At 40.5% G+C, this 14,099-nt stretch overlaps 1 protein-coding gene and 1 long non-coding RNA gene across 5 annotated transcripts in view; both read right to left on the bottom strand.

Moving 5' to 3' along the window:
• Positions 1–231: 231 nt before the first annotated feature.
• LOC146041757 (uncharacterized) lies at positions 232–881 on the bottom strand. Its single transcript, XR_014463578.1, has 3 exons — positions 870–881; positions 472–690; positions 232–270 (listed from the first exon to the last, which is right to left on the bottom strand). It is a non-coding gene; the product is annotated as an uncharacterized LOC146041757 (long non-coding RNA).
• An 11,095-nt stretch (positions 882–11,976) lies between these two features.
• Positions 11,977–14,099, bottom strand: part of LOC146042259 (cell adhesion molecule CEACAM1-like) — a 131,373-nt gene continuing 129,250 nt past the window's right edge. For 2 of the 4 annotated variants that reach the window (XM_083162182.1, XM_083162188.1), the window contains one exon: positions 11,977–13,154. In XM_083162182.1, coding sequence (XP_083018308.1) covers positions 13,095–13,154 — 60 coding nt within the window. In that variant the 3' untranslated portion in view covers positions 11,977–13,094. The remainder of the gene's footprint in view (positions 13,155–14,099) is intronic. The other 2 variants (XM_083162183.1, XM_083162184.1) reach the window with 2 other exon arrangements.

Raw genomic sequence — 14,099 nt, 5'->3', positions numbered from 1 at the left:
GTCGCGGATCCGCTGTAAATAAAAAATAACAACGTTTTAGTTACACATTCGTGGACACTAAGACAACCGCTTTATAACACCTTCAGGCCCGCCTCCCAAAACACCCACCCCCCCTCCATGTCGGTTTGCATCTACACAGTCTGTTTAATACCTGTGGTTTCCATTTGTAAAGAGCAATGATGAATGCGGTACTATATAAGAAACTAAATAAATAAACATTACATTACACACCTGAATATTTGCCAGATCTTTCCATCGGCGTGGTTCCTACTGTAATAAAAATCACACCGTTTTAGTTACACATACGCGGCCACAAAGACAGTCGCTTTATAACACCTTCAGGATCACCTCCCAACCCCCACCTTCCTTGTCGGCTTACGTCTACACAGTCTGTTTAATACCTGTGGTTTCCATTTGTAAAGAACAATGGTAAATGTTGTGCTATATAAGAAACCAAATAAATAAACATACACGGGTATTTGTCAAAGGTTTGCGCCGGCATGGTTCCTTTAAACAATGACCAGAAAGCTTGATCGCTGATCTGGGCTCTTTTTGCTCCTTTAGCCAATGCGCTGTTGGGTTGTTTGGCGTTTGATCCAACACCCGATGTCGGTTCTCTGTATCCGGATGGTCCCGCTTCACACGTATCGGCCCTAGGTACCGTAGGTTCATACCGGCTAGCTATGTCATCTGTAATACATATATTATCAATTAACGACACATTCGTTGACTTGAGAAAAAAAAAAACGCCATTTAAGTCATGATAACAACAATCCCCTGTGGACACTATTCATGATTTTGCGGCGATATGCAACATTTAACACAAAAACACATTATAAAAACACCGCTAGCCATGTGTCAAAATTCACCTTGTATAGCCGGGTTCTGGTATAGCGGTTTATAGTGTTTTGCCGATGGTAAATTCCAGAGATCATCCATTATGTGTTCTGCATCAGCTTTCGACATAATCGGCGATACTAACAGAGAACAAATAACACATTAATATCACAGGCGGTATAAAAATGAATATAACAGGATATATATATATATATATATACATATATATATATATATATATATATATATATATATGAGTGAAATCGATAGAGTGCGCGCGAGATAGCGTGAGAGAGAGTGAGAGAGAGAGACATATTTTTGGAAATTTAGACAAGACCCCGTATATTTCTTTTAACATACATCACATTTTTGACGGCTTATGAACACCTACATTTTTGCGATTCGGACAAATCAGAGTATGCGGCGTATGGGTTTTCGAATGTCGTCAGATCCGGCCCGACCGTGAAATCCGAACCAAATGATCCAACTTCAGATGCGACATTTGTGACATCTGAAACTGATTTAAAATAATATATACATAAAAAATAAAATAAAAATTAACACAACAATTTTGTAGAACGAAAAATACAATCAACACGTGTAACATTTATACCAATAGGGCGCTTGTCTTAACAGACCCTGTGACTAACACAACTGAGCCTTGTAATAATAATTAACACCAACAACGTAACATTTATAAAACCTGTCAATAGCCCCTGTGCCTTAACAAATCATGCCCCTAGCAACAACAATGTGTCTTTGATCTGTAAACTTACATGTATTTGTCTGCTCATTTGACTGCTGTTGGAAGCTGGGTAAATCTTGTAAATCTCTGAGACTTATTGTGTTTGCATTAATGGTTTTGTATTCCTTTCTCTGTAATAAATAATAATAAGCTGAAATAACAATACAATAAGCTATTGTTAAACTATTGTAAATATCATATACACACCTGCATGTTGATGTTTTGTTAATTGATACAGTAGCTTAATTTGTGGTGAATATTTATAGTTCAAAGTCAATTTCTGCAACAATCACTGTTGATAATAAAAGATAACACGATAAGTGTCCATAACGAAATTTGCGTGCACAAAATCACATAAAACTATTAACGCTCTCACAAAAAAAAAAAAAAAACTCATCTATGAATACGACCTGACAATGTATTCTATAGATCAGCCAATAAAAATTAATTACAGGGGATCCAACAAAGCCACTGCAGCACCCCATCATATCACATGTGTAGTCAGCAGACAGCACATATAAATGTGATAACTAGCTCATTATTTGAAATCATTATGTATAATACAATGATGCAATATTAAAATGAAGCTATTTATAAATATCAAAGCTGTAATACCAAAAACCACATCTACTGACATTGTATTCTATAGATCAGCCAATAAAAATTAATTACAGGGGATCCAACAAAGCCACTGCAGCGCCCCATCATATCACATGTGTAGTCAGCAGACAGCACATATAAATGTGATAACTAGCTCATTATTTAAAATCATAATGTATAATACAATGATGCAATATTAAAATGAAGCTATTTATAAATATCAAAGCTGTAATACCAAAAACCACATCTACTGACATTGTATTATATAGATCAGCCAATAAAAATTAATTACAGGGGATCCAACAAAGTCACTGCATCACCCCATCATATCACATGTGTAGTCAGCAGACAGCACATATAAATGTGATAACTAGCTCATTATTTAAAATCATTATGTATAATACAATGATGCAATATTAAAATGAAGCTATTTATAAATATCAAAGCTGTAATACCAAAAACCACATCTACTGACATTGTATTCTATAGATCATTCAATAAAAATTAATTACAGGGGATCCAACAAAGCTACAGCAGCACCCCATCATATCACATGTGTAGTCATCAGACAGCACATATAAATGTGATAACTAGCTCATTATTTAAAATCATTATGTATAATACAATGATACAATATTAAAATGAAGCTATTTATAAATATCAAAGCCGTAATACCATAATCTGCGATGACTAACATTAACGAACTGTAATTGTAATAACACAATACACTGTATTTTTAAAAGCAATATGTATAATGTACAGGCCACAATACACTAATCACTGCACATGCAAATGGTCAGTTAAAGCCCCCATAGGCTCAATATTATCTTTCCTAAATAAATGATTAACTACAAGCAGCCAGTATGCCAGCATGTACTCCCAATACATTACAATACAATGCATGCAGCAACAAACTATATTTTAAGATTGTTTAAAAGCGTACTAAAAACCCACCCTGCCAATAAATAAAACATTTTGCTATGTATATTATAAAATATTAAAACTACGCTATTTAGAAATATTGTATATATATATATATATATATATATATATATATATATATATATATATATATATATATATATATATATATATATATTTATTTAGAAAATTAAAATAGACTCACCCCTTCTGGAACAAAATCTTCAAGTATTCTCTGAATAGTGTGTGGACAAAAGCTTCAAGTTCTCTGTCTTCAAAATGTGTGGCCAAAAGCTTCAAGTTCTCTGTCTTCAAAGTGTGTGGACTGGTACAACATGGAGAACATATATATATACTCATCAGTCAGTTAGCACATCTGTGTTGCATTTGTTTCATTTGAATATTCATGAGTTGTGTTCCAAAGTCATAGACAGGCATAACAAATATATATATATATTTGATTTAAATAATATAGCATATTACCCAAAACACAGCTGTTTTCAGAATATATTGCTTGATAAAATAAAACCAAATTGTGCTGTATAAAATCCTTATTCTTATTATTAAATAAATGACAGATATGTTTCAATATCAACAGCATACATAAGCCCTATATATATGTGTATGCTTTTTAATTTAAAATATATACCTTATCCACTACATCTGTGTAATTTGATTGAGATATATATATATATATATATATATATCTGATTTAAATAATATAGCATATTATCCATATTTTATTCATCACATAATATAATGATACCATCACATTACACACACATATATATATATATATACTGTATATATATATATATATACTGTATATAGCTATATATATATATATATACTTTATATAGATCCTTTATTTATCAGCATTGATAATGTTCAGTTAAATATAATATATATAAGTTAATTCTGTAGTCTCTAGCTCCGTCTGGAACTTGATTGCAACTGCAATACATGGCCACTAGATGCCACTCATGCTCTGTTGCAAAGATTTCATGGCCTTTCTTTGTTCTGTCTAACCTAATTAAACTGATAGTCATGTGAAAATGTTTTTTTCAGAGGTATGAGCTTTCTAATGAATATAATTGTTACCAGCCCTGCTGTGCTGTCTACGCTAATTGCGTCATACGTAAATATCAACGTCTTCAAAGACTATGGAATCCGGTGTTTAAAATTACTTTTGAAAATTACAATCATCAGTCAAAATGGGTTGACGTGTGTGTAAAACAATATGCCATTTCTCAGGCCCCTGTCTTTAAATGCATAACATATGCCCCCCCCCACACCCCACATCACCATTCAAACCAGCCTTATCAACTATACTTACATGTTCTACAAATCCTTTGTTTAAGCATTTGTGTGGATTATACCCTTATTTTTATTTTATTTTATTTATTTTTGATACACGGTTGGTCAGACACTTCGTTGTAGCGCTTTTGGATCGTTCTAAGGTAAGTGTTATTATAGTTGGTAATGATCTGCCTGTATTATTCACTGTGAAAGATCTATGAGCGATACCAAATCACATTGCCACTGTTGATTTATATCCGATACGCATATCATATTCCTAGAAAAATATGGTATACAACAGATATACAGTTCTACGAATTATATATCTGTTGTATATCAAATTTTTCTAACAACTTTTTAGCATTATGTTTAGAAATTCTACCAGCTGATTAAGATAACATTAAGCGATCTTTATAAATTAATTTATACAGCTGTGGTTTTATTTGACATAGACAATATCAGTGTATGAAGTTACAGTATCAAACCAATTATATTTTAATACGGGGGTTAATATTATTTATACCACTTTCATATCAAACGTGATAGCTTTATACCACTTTCATATCAAACGCGGATAAATGGGGGCGTGGACAAACTGTATAAAAGGGGCGTGGACCTGTCAAAACCAATTAGTTTGAAGAAAAAGTGTGCCTTATCTACTCAGATGGATCGTATGTCAACTTCTGTTGACATGATCGTTGCTGCCAGATCCGACAGACAGGGATGGGACATGGCTGTGCAAGCATCTCACACGCTCGCATGTCCATTCTGGCCGACGGTGCATGGTGGTAGTCACGCCGGGAGCCACTCTAATGAGAGCGGCGCCATCTGTAGACAACAAAAACAAGAACAATTCGCATCGTCATTTGTGTCTACCATTCACACGTCAGCATTTTGCTTGTGTTGAATTTTTGACAATGTCAACCTAGACCTAGACAGTGTCAATCTACTGTCTGTCAACCAATAGTGATCAACCTATTGACTGTCGACCTTGACACTGTCAACCTAATAATTCGCTAGTCTAGCAAGACCTTGCTTAACAACAACCCACTCTGAATCAGGCCCACAGTGCAGGACACAGTGTTCGTCAGATACAGAGCAGGTTACAGTGGACCTTTTTCTGGTCCAAACGCAACGCTGCAAAATTGCAGTCTGGATGAAATGCCGCCAGCCACTTGGCAAATTCCCCCGCACGCCTGCTAATGGATGTTTTGCATATAAATCCATTTGCAGCCTTGGGTGCGGGGGCCAAATCATTCAATGGTTGCCGACCATCAAATGATTTGGAAGGTTCATGAAAAACTAAGACATTCTCTATGCATGTTCCCTGTACAGGAAAATGGCGGGCAGCTGACACCCGGTGATGTCAGCTGCCCGCCCCCAGCAGTCGCGTCACTGTGCCACTTGCATTGGAACATCTGTGAAATGCTTGGCATTCCCATGGGTGCCCCACATGGCTAAGTGTGAACAGGACAGCAAAGTACCAGTTTGCCGTGCCCACTCACACCCAGCGTATGCACATGCGCAGACACTCAACATCGCTCCCCCGTGCGAATGTGTGTTATATACAGTGAAGGATATAATGTGCTTAGGATACAGCGTTGTCAAATATAGTGTGGGCCAGATACAGTGCAGGATACAGTATGGATTGTATACAGTGCAGGTTGGATACAATGCAGGATACAGGGCGGGATACAAAAGGGGCTGGATGCTGTGACGATTGGATGTAGAGCAGAATATATGAATATATGCAGTGCAGGATATAGTATGGGTTGGATACAGTCAGTGTGATTCAAATACAATAAGGGATATAGAGCAGGTTGGGTACAGTGCAGGATATAGTATGGGTTGGATACACCAATAGCACAGTTACTGTGACAGGGGGTGCCGGTGTTGTCAGCAGCGCAGGAGTGGTGGTGGAGTCTGCAGCATGGGGCGTCGCAGTTCTCAGTGCAAGGAGGAGGGTGGTGACTAATAAAGTCAATGGGAAACAGCAGATTGGCTGAGAGCCCTGATAGACGGTGGATGCTCATTAATTTCTTAATACTCAGCCTGCTTGCCGCTGCCTTTCCCTGCAATATAACTGCAACATAACATGAGGAATAATGATCCAATAGTCCATGGTTAGTACTCACCGTAGATGTTCAGCTGAATATGTTGTGTGTCAATCTGTCCAGTGTTGGTATTTTGAGCAGTCACTGTGTACGTCCCCTGATCAGCGTATGTGATACTATCCAGTCTCAGGCTTCCATTCCTATACAGCTCACATCTTCCCACATACTGACCATAACACCGAGGATCTCCACCAGGGAAAAGGTTAGCTACTGAAATACTGCCACCAGTAGCACTGACATAACTATATGTTATTGCATTTGGTTGGAATGGGATAATCACATGAAAGGTAACTGATCCCCCAAGCTCTCCGTCCACCACCTGATCAGCGGCAGCACCTGCAGGGGATAATGCAGCACATCAGCATCACTGCGCTTACACAAATCAGACATGTAACTGTGTCCATATCATTGTCACAAGCTCATAGAACATAGTAATATTGGACTGATACTGAATTTTCTGATGTTTGTTCAGTCCCCAATAAAACACTGAGAGAAACCTGTCACGTATAAGACACCTATAACTTAACATAGGAGATCTACAGGAATGTTACCTGGGAGCAGCTTCATCCCCAGCAGCAGCATACAGGGGAGGATACACGTATAGACACCCATTGGCGATGCCTCCTGTCTGGGTCTGGTGCTGCAGTCTCTGCCTCTGTGCCCCAAACTGGAACCTTTGTCCTCTACTCTCCAGGTCCCAGCCGGCTTCACTTTCTCTAAAGGGAAATCTGTGAGATATTAATTAATAACCAGATGCTGTGGGATAATGCAGGGTAATATTATACACAGCTTCCTGGTAGCTCTGCCAATAACTCAAATCCTATGGACATAACAGTAACCAGTCAGTGATGTGTGGTCTGGGCCGACGCTGGAGGCAGAGTAGTTTGGAAGTTTGCTATAATAGCTTCTACATCGTAATGGCTGGGAGGCACTGGCTGGTATCACAGCCACGTCTACATACACACGAGTGGTTACAGTGAGGTGAGGTGAGGTAATGGCTGGGGAGGCACTGGCTGGTATCACAGCCACGTCTACATACACACGAGTGGTTACAGTGAGGTGCGGTGAGGTAATGGCGGGGGAGGCACTGGCTGGTATCACAGCCACGTCTACATACACACGAGTGGTTACAGTGAGGTGCGGTGAGGTAATGGCGGGGGAGGCACTGGCTGGTATCACAGCCACGTCTACATACACACGAGTGGTTACAGTGAGGTGCGGTGAGGTAATGGCTGGGGAGGCACTGGCTGGTATCACAGCCACGTCTACATACACACGAGTGGTTACAGTGAGGTGAGGTGAGGTAATGGCTGGGGAGGCACTGGCTGGTATCACAGCCTCATCTACATACACATGAGTGGTTACAGAGAGGTCCGGTGAGGTAATGGCTGGGGAGGCCCTGGCTGGTATCACAGCCACGTCTACATACACACGAGTGGTTACAGTGAGGTGCGGTGAGGTAATGGCGGGGGAGGCACTGGCTGTTGACACAGCCACTTCTACATACACACGAGTGGTTACAGTGAGGTGCGGTGAGGTAATGGCGGGGGAGGCACTGGCTGGTATCAGAGCCACATCTACATACACACGAGTGGTTACAGTGAGGTGCGGTGAGGTAATGGCTGGGGAGGCACTGGCTGGTATCAGAGCCACGTCTAGATTAAGCGAGGGCTGCATAGGCACGAGGGCATTTAAGAGCCTGAGGATTTTGTGATTGTCAGATAAAGGTAGTTGATAAAGTTTCTTACCCCAGAATCCACGGCAGTTAGGTGCAGCCAATCAGGTGTAGAATGGGTGGTAGCTTGAGCAGGTTATATAAAGGGTAGTCAGGGCTTTCTAATTCCTCTTTGAGTCCGGATTTTGCTGAGTCTCGATCAAGGTGCTGGAGGAGTTGACTGCTCGGTTGCGGTTCGCAGTGGAGTGAGCATCCACATTTCTCTACTGCGGATTTTACATTTTGTTTTTCCCTATGCTGAGTGCGAGAAAGGAAGTTTTTCCCCAAGACTGTGGGTTAAAATCCATACCATTAGATCTCACCCTCCTGGCTATATGTGCCTTTTTATCCACCTGTAAAGGAACATTGTCTATTATCGCCACTTTTATCTGGATATCAGGCCATATTTGGCCATGCCCCTGATGAAGTCGTGTAAACGCGTTGGGCTTCTAATAAAGAACTGCTTTTACGATCGAGGTCTTCGGTGTTAATTTGAAGCATATCTTCGTCGGAGTGAATGAAAGTGACTGCAGGATCACACATACTTGTGACTATTATTCTGTGGCTAGGTGGTACCACTAGAGCGCACTCTGGACACCCCCCCTTTGTGTATTCTATCCTTTGTCTCTCACTAACAGGAGAGTCGCTCCAGAGGTGCAGCTGGTCGAAAGACCGATCCTAGCGCAATTTCCTAGACCACATTGTGTGATATATATATATATATATATATATATATATATATACACACTATATACACACACATGCATCATACATCCCAACTGTCCTGCTTTTTGCAGGAATGTCACATTTTTGGGGGGATGTTCCCGCTTCCCAGTCTGGGGCCAGCAGTGTCCTGCAGAGTGGGGGGCAGTTGGGAGTTCCCCCTGTCACCCGTGAATAGATGCTGGGGGGCTTGGGGCCAGAAGCTCATGCCCCCACAGTGGCAAAAACAGGAGCGTGACTTTGCAGAAATAGGCCATGCTCCCTTGCCGCTAGGCCACGTCCCAAAAATGTAGTCTTGCGAAGTGTCCCACTTAATGGCAGTCAAATGTTAGGAGGAATGTATACAGTCACCATACCTCCCAACTGTCCCGCTTTCTGCGGGAACGGCCCGGTATCTGGGGATGTTCCCGCATCCCGCCCGGGGCCACCAGTGTCCCGCAGTGGGGGGCAATGCAGAGGGGTGCAAAATGGGTGTGTGGCCTGATGATGCCTCCTTTCCATAAGCCATGTCCCAATTAACGACACAGATAGATTTTGGGAGGTATGATTCATACATACATACATACATACATACACTTAAACCATACCTCCCAACATGACCCTTTCCAGGAGGGACACAATGCTCTGCTTCTGGACTTTTCTCTAATGTATGATTATCATCACCTGTGTTGAACATGTTAATTGATAAGAAAGGCGCTTCAACAAAGGTGATGGCAATCATACATTACCAGGGAAGTCCAGAAACAGCATTGCGTCCCTCCTGGAGAGGATCATGTTGGGAGGTATGCTTAAACAAATACATACACATACAGTCACACATACATACACTTACAGTCACACATACATGCAGTCATACACATACAGTCACACATACATACACTTATACACATACAGTCACACATACGTGATGAAAGTAACCAGAAAGATCCATAACAGTTCTATAAGAATTATCAGTAACTACAATATTAGCGTATATTATGTGACATCAGCAAAACTGAAATACTGAAAATAAGCCCATGGCAACTGGAGTTGGCTGCAAATTTGGTCACATTTTATTTAATTAACTTTCTTATAAAATAAACTAATTTGTATTGCATTGAACAATTTAAACACTTTACACAATAAGCAAACAGTGATAATTCCCTGATGCTGTCCAATCCTGTAGATTTTGGATGTTGGATATCTTTGTGTGACGTCTCTTTGTTTCTCAGCCGGTAAGGGGCGAAAAGAAAATCAAAGGATTAATCTTCACTGTAACCTTTCATGCTCTTTTTTGGAAGTAGAACAGTGAAGATTTAACATGTTGGAGGGTTCTGTATTTTGGGCCTTATTCAGATTAGTCAGATCTGATTGCAGTACAAAATTGTTCTCAAAATGGGCAAAATCATGTGTACTGCAGGTGGGGCAGATCTAACATGTACAGATGGAGCATCTTTCATCTTTGGCCGGCGCTCGCCAGACCCCTTGCGCTGGCGAGCGCCGGCGAGAGAGACTGGGACGCGCGTGCGTCTCACATGCATGCGCGTCCCAGTCTCTCGACGGTGGCAATGCGGGTCCCTGCCCGTCTCCGCTTCAGGGAGATGGGCAGGGTTAGGGGGGGGGGGGTCGGCGGGGCAGCGAGGGGCACCGGGGGGAGGCGACAGGGGAGGTGGCGGGGACCCGGGACAAGGTCCGTTGCCACAGGGCGTGCGACCGTCTCGTGCACGCGCGCCCCTCGCGGGAGCCGGCCGCTGGCGGGGCTGGCAACAGAAACGCCAGCCCTGCAAAGTTAAGGCCATCTGTATAGGGAGTGTTACATTTGGGTGGGGTGTGTTGAAGCTGAGATCTAAGTTGCAGTGCAAAAATAATGCAGCCAGTTTTTACCCTGCACAGAAACAAAATAACTCACACAAATCTAACTCTCTCTGCACATGTTACATCTGCCCCACCTGCAGTGCACATGGTTGTGCCCATTTTGAGAATAAATTTGTACTGCGATCAGATCTGAATAAGGCCCTTAGCTTATTCTGAATATTAATTTCTGCCATAGCCCTGTACCAATGCTGATATTCAGAGTGTGACATACTGGGGGAAATTTACTAAGATGTGTATTCTTCTTCACATGTGATGTTGCTATGGGCAACCAATCAGATCCTGTCTACTATCTTCTAGAGGGTGCTAAATAAATAAGTAGACTTTGATTGGTTGCCCATACCAACATCACATGTAAAGTAGAAAACACATCTTAATAAATTTCCCACACTGTATTTTGTAGAATTATTCATTTTTTATTTTTTTTTATTGTTATTTTGATAGATCATGAGTGCTGTGTTATTTTATCTTATGTTTCCTTTATTCACTTGCATTTTCTTTTTTTATTAGATTTTGGGGGGTATTCAATCCTGGATTCCAACTGTCAGGACATCCTAAATTGTTGGAAACGGCCAATGGATTGCCAGAAAACGTCAGTGAATTCGACAATCCGTTGCTATTTCCGACAAAACAGATCTGATTAAAAAAAAAAAAAAAAAGTCGGATCTGACAGCCATCAATGCTGTTGGTAACGGCAGCATTGAATAGGCGAGTAATGATATTTCCCATTTTGGGATATAGATTGGTGCAGAGTTTACACCCCTCCCCCCCCCCCTTTGTCTTAAAAGTTAAATTTAATGAAGAATGTCCAACACAGAGTTCCCTTCATTGTCCTCCTTGTAATTAAGGAAAAAAGTAACTTATGTAACTTACTTAAAATTGATTTGCACCTACAGTAATTATTGAAAAAAAAAATCTATAGTAAAACAAGGAGAAGGCGAAGGATGGGTTTGAACACTGGAAGCTGCTGAGTCCAACAGAAATCTATTGGAAAATAGTTTTGGAAGAAAAATCCGAGTTACTGCAATGCTGCCAGTCCTTATAGACAGTCACCCATCACAGTAAGCACAACTGTGGAGAAGGACGCCAGGACAGTGTAGTGAATCTGGTGGCAGTACAGAAACAATATTAAACAATGATATATATATATATTGACTACAGAAAATTCTATATTAAAAATATAAATTATTTATTGATACATTAGAAAACCCGTATAAGTCCCATATAGGGAACATAACAAACATACACACATTACCTACACAGTATGGGCCATTATTTTGATTCACTTGCAGAGGTAAATTTGTTCTCAAATGGACAAAACCATGTGCACTGCAGGTGGGGCAGATGTAATGTGCAGAGAGAATTAGATTTGGGTGGGGTTTTACTTCAAAGTGAGATCTATATTGAAGTGTAGAAATAAAGCAGCCAGTATTTACCCTGCACAGAAACAAAATAACTCACCCAAATCTTAATCTCTCTGCACATGTTACATCTGCCCCCCTGCAGTGCACATGGTTTTGTCCATTTGAGAAGGAATTTGCCTCTGCGAGTGAATTAGAATAAGGGCCAAGGTCCTATCCTTAAAAATTAAACCATAGATATAAACCATAGATATAAAATAGTGCAAATATCACTCTTAAATGAAGAATAACCGGGCACCTAAATTAAATACGAACTCCAGAGGGAAGCGAGTCTCTGCAAATCCTTGGTATTTTCAGGTCCAATGCCAGGAAAAGTTCCTTCCTAAATGTTATGAAGTGGCACAGTGGAAATATGTGGATTAGTAGTGGCCTTCTCACTACTGAGCGTGTAGACCCGTCTGAGAGCAGGCGTCTTGTTACAGATGCTGGGTTCCAAAGTTCTTGCTGAATAAATATTCATTGTGGTGATATAACAAGGATTTTCGGATCCCGAAAACAATTCCCAGATAAATTGCTTGTTTTCATCCCAGATTCAGCGCATTATCTTCCAAACACAGAACAATGGTGATAAATGAGTAGTCCTGCGTGATAAAGCCTGAGAATACCTCCCTTTATCACACCTGTGAAATGAACAGGTCTAATTGAATTCCCACATAAAGCATTAGGAAGATTTATAATTATATATTGTTGTTTGTACAATGGATATTACCTCACTGTCTGTATTTTAAAAGTTGTTTATAACTAATTAATTTAACAAAGTTTTCAGAGATGCCACCCATATTTAATTGGATAATTCCTCAAAAACACAACCTACAGGGGATATCGAGGGAAGCTAATAAGAGAATATTCGGTACATACTGCTGCCATTGTTATCTTGAGGGAACATTGATCATGTTGCTGTATATGTTTCTGTCCGTGTGTATCACAGTCTGCAGATAAGACAGGAACAGTAATTACATACCAATATACTCAGATCATAAACAGTAGTGAGAGGTTATGTGACTGATGTGTACAGTTTGTTATTACATTTTTAACATTATGGGCTATTAAAATACTGCTTTAGTGATAGCGGAACGATGAGCCGTTATCCTTTCTTTAAATGTTCTCTCAGTTTTTCCAATGTAACTAAGCCTGCATGGGCTTGATATTTTCTTGTGTCTATCTAATAGTAGTGTTACTATAATGATGTCATCTGTAGGCGCTGCCCGGCTGGGCGTGCACGCCGGCTGTGTGGAGCGATGACTATAATTTAAACCGCTGCCGTTGTGAGATCTGTAGCCTGACAATAATACAGTACTTCATTGTATTGAAACGTTGCTGCTGTGTCTACATTAAAATCCTCTGAAAATTGTCTGGAGTGCTGCAGATCTGTGAAACTATATATATATATATATATATATATATATATATATATATATATAGCAATCCAAATTTTCCAAGCAGGAAAAATAACGGCACTCAGGAGACGATGGTAGAAGGTTTCAAAACAAGTAAGTGTATTGGGGACGTTTCGGGGGACAAACCCCGTCCTCAGCCCAATCCTACAGCACCCATCAATGACATACAAAACATTCTTATACTCACCAGTTCCCGGGGTTTTCAGACGCCGCCGCGTCCACGGAGCCGCTCGCCGGAAGTGGTCACCGTCACTTCCGCTCTGGACGCATCACAGGGGTTGCTAAGAAACCTTCTGTTTACGTCTCAATCGGCAGGAAGCGAATCGCGTTTCCTCCTTTAGCTTGATCCGCACAGACGCCCGCTAGGTCTGATGCCCGGAAACTGGAAAAAACAAACATAAAAAGAACATAAATAACCATAGGATCCTGCGCTTGGCAGCATGAGGACAATGTAACAATTCAATGGCACTCAACATA

The sequence above is a fragment of the Crinia signifera genome, chromosome 19 (assembly GCF_055691185.1).
Source record: "Crinia signifera chromosome 19, ASM5569118v1, whole genome shotgun sequence".
In the NCBI taxonomy this organism is placed as follows: domain Eukaryota; kingdom Metazoa; phylum Chordata; class Amphibia; order Anura; family Myobatrachidae; genus Crinia; species Crinia signifera.
The sequence above is the reverse complement of the archived record's forward strand: the minus strand, read 5'-3'. Positions and strand labels throughout refer to the sequence as shown.